The 10,349-nt window shown below is 42.1% G+C and overlaps 1 protein-coding gene across 2 annotated transcripts; it reads left to right on the top strand.

Annotated features, from left to right (window-relative positions):
• The first annotated feature begins 2,855 nt into the window (after positions 1-2,855).
• snn (stannin) lies at positions 2,856-7,499 on the top strand. Of its 2 annotated transcripts, none has more exons than XM_072676399.1 (2): positions 2,856-3,071; positions 4,567-7,499. In XM_072676399.1, the coding sequence occupies exon 2, from the start codon at positions 4,661-4,663 to the stop codon at positions 4,922-4,924; it is 264 nt and encodes an 87-aa protein (XP_072532500.1). In that variant the 5' UTR covers positions 2,856-3,071; positions 4,567-4,660; the 3' UTR covers positions 4,925-7,499. The 2 variants fall into 2 exon arrangements, with proteins under 2 accessions (XP_072532500.1, XP_072532499.1); XM_072676398.1 differs by having other exon boundaries at positions 4,516-7,499.
• Positions 7,500-10,349: the final 2,850 nt, after the last annotated feature.

Here is a 10,349-nt window from a genome sequence, read left to right as displayed (position 1 = left end):
TAGAGAGAGAGAGAGAGAATGAGAGAGATAGAGAGAGAGAGAATGAGAGAGATAGAGAGAGAGAGAGAGAGAGAGAGAATGAGAGAGATAGAGAGAGAGAGAGATAGAGAGAGAGAGAGACAGAGAGAGATAGATAGAGAGAGAGAATGAGAGAGAGAGAGAGAGAGAGAGAGAGAGAGAGAGAGAGAGAGACAGAGAGAGAGATAGAGAGAGAGAGAGAGAGAGAGAGAGAGAATGAGAGAGATAGAGAGAGAGAGAGAGACAGAGAGAGAGAGAGAGAATGAGAGAGAGAGATAGAGAGAGAGAGAGAGAATGAGAGAGATAGAGAGAGAGAGAATGAGAGAGACAGAGAGATAGAGAGAGAGAGAGAGACAGAGAGAGATAGATAGAGAGAGACAGAGAGAGAGAGAGAGAGAGAGAGAGAGAGAGAGAGAGAGAGATTTGGGAAATATTGGAAATGATATTTGATGATATTCCTGTAGTTTAGTGGTTTTCTAAATGTGACACTTTTTTCCAGTCCAAAACTAAAAGCCAACTGAAGTGGTGGTTCAGCGGTTAGAGTGCTGGGATATCAATAACAGGGTTGTGGGTTCGATTCCCAGACTCGGCAAGCTGCCACTGTAAGGCCCTTCACCTTCTCTGCTCCCCGGGCGCTGGAGTTGGCTGCCCACCGCTCTGGGTGGGTGTGTGTGTGTGTGTGTGAGTGTGTGTTCACCACCACAGATGGGTTAAATGCGGGGGACACATTTTGCTGTACAGTGACGAATACGTGCACCTTTACCACAAGTATTTTATTTCCCAGTTTGTTTTTTCCATTTCTAAATATTTTCCAAAGGACTGGGCCACCAATCATTTGGAAATATTTGGAAATGGAAAAAACAAACTGGGAAATAGTTTTTAGTGGTTTTGAGGATCCAAGGTCTCACAACACAGCTGGTAGTATTTTTATAATTAGTCTAATTAGTTTCAATAATTGGAGAAATGCATTGAGGCTGAAAGGCCTGTGGTTGAGGTGAGGATGTCACAGTAGTGTACAGGGGGTTCAAGGGAACGCTGGGACCTGAGAATAGTCCATAACCACCATCCACATCTCAGGTGGTCTTGAGTTTATTAAAATGAGGGGTTTATCTACATTTCTGCTGAGAATGGAAAATATACAAAATAATAAATGGAAAAAAGGCCAAATCCTGTAGTTTAGTGGTTTTCTAAATATGCAAATCCAGGGTCCCACAACACAGCTGGTAATGCAACTGGTATCCCATCATTTGGGAAGTACATTTGGAAATAGAAAGACAAACCGGTAATGTTGGAAATATTGGAAATATCTTTCAGTTTTGGGCAGGAAAACAGTCTTATTCTCATAGTTTAGTGGTTTTCTAAATTTGTTTACCAATGTGAAACAAATTTTCACAATAATTCCAATAATTTGGAGAAATGCTTTTGGAAATTTGGGAAATATTGGAAATGAAAAAATGGCCTTAATAATATACTGTATTCCCTGGTTCTTAGTTGGGCTGTTTGTCAGTTAGGATTATTCTAATACTAACATGCTTTTGGGAAAACGGGCCCAGTTTCATGGCAAAGCATTTAGCTTCAATTGGTTTTAGAATAATAAATTAATTATGTTGGATCTACAAATCTATCAAGTCAGTCTGACCGTTCATATTGCCAGGATGACATAGAAAAAAAGTCTTAATCCCGTTAGTTTAGTGGTTTTCTAAATATGAGGATCCAGGGTCCCACAACACACCTGGTAATACAACTGGTAGCCCAGTCATTTGGGAAGTACATTTGGAAATGGAAAGACAAACCGGTAAATATTGTAAATATCTTTCAGTTTTGGGCTGGAAAACAGTCTTATTCCTGTAGTTCAGTGGTTTTCTGAATACGAGGATCCAGGGACCCACAACACAATCTACAGCTTTACTGTTTTATTTAGAATAGTGCAAAAACAGACTTTTGGTGTTTACAAAAATAATCACACATTTTTTGTTTATTCTTAGGGTAAATAAATCAATACATACATAAATAAAAAATGGGATGTTTGTCTAAAACAGTCAGATTTTATTTTATTTTATTTATTTATTTATTTTTTTACAATCTAAAGCTTTACTTTTTTATTTAGAATAGTGCAAAAACAGACTTTTGGCGTTCATAAAAGTAACAGCACATTTCTGGTTATTGTTTTTTAGGGTAAATAAATAAATAATGGGAATTAGGTCAAAAAACATGCAAAAATAAATACAGATTTTTTTATTTTGTTTATTTTTCAATTATTGAAATTCCCACAACACACCTGGTAATTTAACTGGTAGCCCAGTAATTTGGGAAATATTGTAAATATTGTAAATATCTTTCAGTTTTGGGCTGGAAAACAGTCTTATTCCTGTAGTTTTCTAAATATGAAGATCCAGGGTCCCACAACACAATCTACAGCTTTACTGTTTTATTTAGAATAGTGCAATAACAGACTTTTGGTGTTCATAAAAGTAATGACACGTATTTTGGTTATTTTGGTTATTTTTAGGATAGGGTAAGGAGGAGGAGGAGGAAGGGTAAATAATTTGTAGGGTAAATAATTATATAATACATAATTTAATTACATTATTATAAATAAAATACTATATTTATTATAAATAAATAATGACATTATAAATAAATCAATGGGAATAATGTCTAAAACATGCAGGATATTGTTATTATAGTGTAATTTGAGCAGGGGTGCCCAAGCCTTTTGCCTAAGCTGCAGCTGCGCACTGAGGGGCTCTGCTCCGTCTCCATGCTGCTGCTGCAGGTTCTGCTCTCCGGATTGGCTGAGCTCGGTTTTGCAGCTGTGATCTCATTTCCTCTGGACTGACAACCGCCTGACGTCCCTCCTTTCCTCTTCTTCTTCTTGTCAGGTCCTCCGCTGAGGGTTTAGGCCATTTCCAGCGGGTCTGTGTCTCTGACGTTGCCGTGTTTTTACGCACTGTCGCTCGCCAGCTCGAGGATCTGGGCTCGGGGGGTCGGAGAAAATGAGTCTCCTCGTCCACGAAATGGTTGAGAAGAGGACCTTGTTTCTCCACGAAATGGTGAGAGTGTTCAGTGCGCCGTTTGAGCGACGTTTCTGCGTCTGGTTGGTGCAGGAGGTTCCTCTTTCTGCCCGGCTCGGATCTGGCCCCCTGCTCTCTGTCTGTCTCTCTGTCTGTCTGTCTGCTCCATCCTTTCATGTTTTGCTGCATTTTCACAAACGACTCCCCTTCTGAGCTTTGGAAGTTCTCCAGATGTGTTGCCAGATGTTCTGCATCTCTATAGGCACCCTGCTGGCTTTTGCTTGTGTGATGGCTTAGATCAGGGATGGGCAGTTCTGGTCCTGGGGGTCCGGGTTCCAGCACATTTTTGTGTGCTTTACCTGCTCAAGCACGTCTAAATCACCTGGCCTGTAAATTGCCAGCTTTAGTAGGTCTCTTAGTAGAGCGGGGAGCCCCCTTGTTGCCCACCCCTCCCCTGGGTTGGATGGATGATCCACCAACATGACCAACCTTTAGTTAACCAGCTAGCCAACGAGCTTGGTGGTCGACCAGCATGACCAAGGTGGTTGATTAGTGTGGACCAAGTGTGTTTGATCACTAGCTGCACTGTATGTCCTAAAGTATCCGGACACCCCTTTTGTTAAGTGTTGAGCTTGAACTTTGGGGTGCACCCATTGGTGATGCAGGGCTTGAATAGTCTCAAAATGGTCAACCAGCTTGGTAGAGTCAGTCAAACTGGTGGGTCAACTGGTCCATTAAACTCAAATGAATGAAACATATACTACCCTGGACAAGAGAAAAGCTGGTTAGCCAGCTTAACCAGCTTACTGACCAGCATGGGCTATGTTTCTTGCCCGGATGACCAACTTCTCAACCAGCTTAGACCATCTGAAACCAGCTACCAGCAGAAACTGGTCTTGAGCAGGGTTTTTTGTTCTGCATGGTCGTGTTTGAATATTATGGGAATATAATATGCATCAATCTTGACAATGGCGAAATATGCTGAGACCTAGGGCTGGGCGATATGATAAAAATCCTATATCACGATATTTAAATACTTTTTTTCGCGATACATGGAAATGAGTAGTGATGGATTCTTAAAAACTACTATTCAGATGCTCTCCTGTACTGAGAACAGTGATTTATACTCAACATCTGCAGCTCTTCATCTAATTAAACCAGTCTAATTACACTGTTAGTAATGAACCCTGCAGCTGATCAGTGTTTATTATTATCCATATGCTAAGCAAAGCATATTATTATCACGATAACAAAATGTATCACAATACGATAAAATATCGTCATATTGCCCAGCTCTACACTGGCGTACACTGTTTATTATTAGACCGGTGGTTTTAATGTTATGGCTCATACTTCGCATGACAATTGGTCTCAGAAGAAAAGCTGGAAGAGCAGGTGTCTGGGTTGGGACACATTGGGGCTTACCCTCAGCCCTGATTCCAGACCGTAACTGAACTGTTAACTCTTGTCTTTGCTTCCACAGAGATCCCCATTTTCACAACTTACCGATGTTCCATGTTTTCCTCTCAATCAGATGTCAAAAGACCTGTAGGCCGCGAAAGACCACCCTGGCCAGAGTCCCGCATCGACTTCTCAAGATCAAGCACGAGTTCTGCTCTACGCCAAACATGTCAATAATGGACCACAGCCCCACCACTGGCGTGGTGACCATCATCGTGATCCTCATTGCCATCGCCGCTCTGGGCGCGCTGATCTTCGGATGCTGGTGCTACCTTCGCCTGCAGCGCATCGGCCAGTCCGAAGACGAGGAGAGCATCGTCGGAGAGGGAGAGACCAAGGAGCCCTTCCTGATGGTCCAGTACTCGGCCCGAGGGCCTCGAGTCGAGCATAAGACCAAGCTCACGCCTAACGGTACTGAAAGCCACAGCTAAGCCCTCTGTTCGAAGCAGATGTTTTGCGTGACGGTCCACAGGGATCAGATTCAGTGGCGGTTTAAGAGGACAAGAACGTTCGGCACTTAGGATTAGATCCCTGTGAGACCAGACGTGGCTTCAGGTTCAAGTACGTGCACACCAAGCAAAACCACTGCATGCGTTTGTCTAGCCCCTTCTAAGCCTAACCCTTGTTTGGACATTTTTCCTCTTGGTGGTTGTCCAGTGGAACCCTGTCATAATGTGAAACCAAGGAACTTCTGCTTTTTGTAGATTAGCTGGCTTTTATTTGTCTGCTTATGATGCCCTTGCTGTCTAAAGGTCACGGGTTGGTCAGAAAATGCCAAAACAAGCATTTTCCCCAGAAGAACTTTTCGAGTTTCTGCCAGAGCTGGCTCTGGTGTGCAGTAATTACCATGCAATGATTCCACTGAAGATGGAGAATGACTGCAGTGTTTTCCCGGCTTTAATACGTCACTTTAAGTTTCTGTACACATCTGAGGCATAGAAACTGTACAGCGCATTAAATCTCCAAATTTAAGCTGTCATGAGGAGTTCTGGATTCATCGTGAAGGATCTGGTGACTCCTCAAGAGCTCCTTTCATTAGACCTGGAACTAATACTGACATGCCATCAAAGAACTTTGTGTGCAGCTTAAAAAACCATTTAGTCACAGTTCAGGGTTGTGCTGTCTGCCATCTGCTTTATTTGTAACACAGGGAGGAGATTTTAACCCAAGGGTGACTTATTCTGCTGATGTTCAGAATTTCTGTGTAATTCAATGGTTGAGATCCAGACCATCATCCAGAGCAGTCAGAGTGAAGAGACACCAGCTGCGTCCCAAAGCCTAGGCTGCAGTCGGGGTAGGACTGTGAGCTGCATGGTGATGGCACCTGAAAGGTCCCGCCTCTTGCGGCTTGCTTTTATACCCCTCCCCACCTTTGCGGGCTGCATTTCTGGGCTGGATACGAAGGGACTGAGAAATGCAGCCTAGGCTCTGGAACTCGTGGGGGTCGTGATCGTGACAGGAATCGTAGGTCACAATGTCTACAACACAAGCTATGGACAGTGGGCAGCCATCGCTGCAGCCCCCTGGGAGCAAAGAGGGTTAAAGGCCTTGCTGAAAGGCCCAACAGTGGCCCAGGTATTGAACCCACGACCCTGCCATCAGTAGTCTGGTGCTCTACCAGCTGAACCACCACTGCCCTAAGTACATCCTTTAGACCTAAAAAAATGCCTAATCCACAAGTGACCACTGTAGCTATAGAGATTTTCTTTTTTTTTTTTTTTACCCCAGTCTGGTACTAAGCTCCTGATTGGTTGGTAGGAAAACCTTGCAGCCACTCTGGTTGGTGATTGGTGATCCCTGCTGAAGAGGCATTAACTCACTGAACCCTATGTTTATTGTTCCTAATGCAGAAACTATTGCTAATTATTTAGTAACCATTTGGTTTAGCATGTCCTGTGGAGTCCCACAGGGTTCTATTTTAGGGCCTATGAAAGTGATGTAGACAACCATCTTCACCATTAGTGTTGGACCCTTTAACCCATCCGTACAGTGAACATCAGTGAGTGTAACAGCAGTGGGCAGTGGACTGGCTAAAGGGCCCAGTGTTGGCAGCTTGCCGAGCCCGGGTATCGAACCCACAACCCTGTGCTTACACACTGCTTACATACAGGATCTAAGAGGTTAAACTCTTAGAGATCCGATTCCTGTCACGACCACTGTGAACTATTCTGAGTCTGTGTGCTTCTCTAAAATAATGCAATGACTTTGTTCATGTCTTAAGAATTATTAATTATTCAGAAATTTTGGAAAATCTGTGGAATTCTTCTTTATGTGAATTCCCCTATATTTTACATGCAGCATTCGTTGCTGTCGTGGCCGGTTCTACAGCGCTAAGAAGCCACCATAAAAAAAGAGAGCCAATGACTGGTCTCCGGCGTGTGAGTTCCACTGCTGGGAATCCAGAGGTATTTATGGTGGCTGAGCACATTTCTGTATGAAGCTGTTGGACAGTGTGTAAATATAATTTTTTTATAGATCTTTACATTAATCACGCTGAAAATGGCAAAATGAGACACTGCAGTGTTTTTATTTTACTTTTTTCCCTTTGATCATGAGCTGTTTGTACCTGCGAGAACCGAGCTGAGAGAAAACGATTTATTTTTATATAATATTCATGCGAACGACATTTGTAGAATTCATTGATCAGGTTCCTGTGTCCAGACGCTGGGTTTTCATAGGCAGGAGAGAGCCTGAAAAAGCCCAGTCTGCCGCCTTTTCCATCACTGTTGTACTAATTGAGCACTGCTGTAGCCTATATGATGTCTACAGGCCTAGCATACTGCCAGCGTATGCCTTTTTCTAGGAGTGCTGTTGTATTTGTGTGAATTGAGGATCTGTTGGTGCACCTTAACTTCCATTAAAGGACCAGACCACACAGGTGAGGGTACAGCATGGGAGCCATCGATGCTGTTGTCAATCAAGCTGATGATATGTTCGCTTCGTGTCACTTTGACTGAATTTTCAGTGATCTGTTGTGCTGAGAAATAAACCCCCTCTCCACCTGTACGCTGTGTGTGCGTGTGTGTGTGTGTGTGTGTGTGTGTGGGGTCTGTTCACAAGCCAGGTGTAAAGACCATGAAAGAAACATCATGTATCTAACAGTAGTGGAACCCCTTTTTATGCTATACAGAACTTCGACTACATGGACAAATGTATTGGGACACTCTTTCAGTGTTTCTTTCCAAATCAAGGCTTTTAATAAGAGTTTATCCTGCTTTTGTTGGAGTAACCATCTCTACTGTCCAGAGAAGAAGAAGAAGGCTTTCTACTAGATTTTGGAGGAACATTGCTGTGAGGATTTGACTGCATTCAGCGACAAGAGTGTTAGTGAGATCAGGATGTTGGATGACGATCACCACCCCACCTCATCATCCTCAAATCTTCAACTCATCCCAAAAGTACTGTATGGAGCACCACCGTCCCTCATTCCTGAGAACACTTAGTTCTTCCACTGCTCCACAGCTTAATGCTGGGGGGCTTTATACCCCTCTACTAGCCCACGCCTGACATTAGGCAGCATGGTGCCAATAGGTCCATGATGTTTGCTATCTGCTGCAGAGGGTCCTAATCTATTGGCAGTACTTCTCTACAGGGACTAGGCAAGCTGTGTGTGCACATCTGTGTTAGCAGTGGATGCAATTTAAGAGCAGATGAATGTGTTCATTAGATGGGGTGTCCATAAACATTTGGACATATAGTGTATATACAGGCCAAATCTTATATGAATACGTACCTTATGTTTCCTTTTGCACAATCTATTGTTGTTAAGTCCCAACTAATGTTTTGGGGACAGCTCTCTTGGCGAACCAGCCCAGGGAGGATAGGTCAGACTGGAGGTGAAGCGCCTCAGTGGGATTGTCTGAGACTACAGAATAAGCAGGAAGTGAAGGTGAGCCAGAACTTTTAGAGTAAGAGGTTAAGAGGTAACAAGGGCCCGATTCAGAAAAGTCTTAAGAAAAATCCTTAACGTTTTCATGAAGATTCTGACATTCACTAACGTCAATGTTTCTCATTTGGGATTTGTTCGGTTTATGAGGACAATGGCATCGATTATTATAAGAGCAGAGCTTTAGACTTTTTGTTAGGATTTTTCTGAAGAAATTTAGGACACTTTTTGAAGACTTTGGAGAATGAGGCCCAGAGCTTTTCAATGCAAGTCTTGAAATGCAAAAAAATATATATATATATAAAAATTGGAAAAGAATAAAATAAATAATAAATGTAGGAAATTTGTGATGTAGCCCTTTATGCTGTATTTTACAGCCTATTATCAATGATGCAAAGAACATTATTTAGAATTTACATTATTATAAATCCATGTTGGAAAATGTAATTAAACTAATCATTCAGAAAAATTCAGTGAACAACATCTAGGAGTCGTGATTAAAGAAATGATTACAATATAATATAATGAATATAATATAATATAATATAATAATATAAACCTGAGAAATGTGGACGCCGTAAAGCTGTTATTTAATCCTGTTAAATTAGAGATTAATTATGTAATTCAACTATTGATTAAAACTGATCAGTTAGAGGCTGTTTAAGACAGTTGAAGGAAAGTGTGACTGTACTGTAAGTTTATAAAAAAATACCAACAATTCTTAAGAAGAAATGTCTCCTTAAAACCAACTTACACAGTTTTCACAGAGAGTCTGACGTCCGGCTTGGTTTTCTCACTTAGGATTTGTTCAGTTAGGAAGACAGTGGCATCCATCACTGACTTTTTGTTAGAACTTCTCTCCAGAACTAATTTAAGAAAATACTTAATGCTATTTCAGTAAACAAGACCTAATGTACTTAAATTTTTTCTTAAATTGATATTCTTCCAAAATCTTCTCTTATCTCCTATGAAGACAAAACAGCAGGACTGTGGTGTTATCTGTTGGTGTGGTGCAACAGATAACACCACTGCCTGCCACTGAGCTACCACACCATGTGGGAGACTGGGGTTCGATTCTCAGACTGGGTGACTGCTGTGCTACACCAATAAGAGTCCTTGGGCAAGACTCCTAACACTACACTGACCCACCTCTGTAATACGAGTAACCATGTAAGTCGCTCTGGATAAGAGTGTCTGCTAAACGACATAAATGTAAATGTAATTCCTTTAGACACTTGAAAGCTGTGGGTTGATTGCTTTCATAAGTTAGGACTAATTGGACCTTCTCAGCAGAGCCACCAAGTGGCAAGTAAGAGTCATAGCAGTAGTTTTTCAGCATTCAACATAATCAGCAAACTGTGCCAGAGTCTAGCACCCCCCCAATATACAATATACTGTACATTACGGTTAATACCACAAAGCCATTTCTTCTACAGCACAGTGAGCCAACAAGGGGAGTGTAGTTAGGTGACTAGGCCTCCTAATCTCAGGCTGATTGAAGAAGATATTAGTTTATTTTGTAATTAGCAAAATTGCAAAAATACCATCATGAACATGGCCAGGAGTTTCTTTCAGGCTCTGGGGTCAAATGAAGGAAATGTGTTCCCAGAATTGAGAAAGCCTCAGAAGGGGGAATAGCTCTTTCTTATAAAGCTTCTGGAATTACCTTCAGGACACTTTTGGAAATTAATATTTCCCTTTAGATGAAGGTTGCAGACCCAGGACTGTTTGGGGAAAGGGAAAAGCTGCTTGCACATGATCACTCAGGTTTGTGGACGATGGAGCGGATGGATGCCAGTGTTTTAGGGTGCTCCCGTGTCTGTGTTACCTTCTAGCTCTCTTCGTTTAATTAGCTTGTTACGGTCAGATCTGCCACAGAGCCCTCAGCCACACTCTGATACTGTTCAGCATTCTCTGATCTCCTTAAATCTCTATAGCTTCGCTGAGTTAGTGACAAATACCCACCCTGT

Source organism: Salminus brasiliensis, chromosome 3 (genome assembly GCF_030463535.1).
Source record: "Salminus brasiliensis chromosome 3, fSalBra1.hap2, whole genome shotgun sequence".
NCBI lineage: Eukaryota > Metazoa > Chordata > Actinopteri > Characiformes > Bryconidae > Salminus > Salminus brasiliensis.
Note: the sequence above shows the minus strand (reverse complement) of the source record. Positions and strands in the feature narration are given on the sequence as shown.

Coding starts and splice junctions, on each gene's coding strand:
- snn (XM_072676398.1), top strand. CDS start 4,541: ATGTTCCATGTTTTCCTCTCAATCAGATGTCAAAAGACCTGTAGGCCG.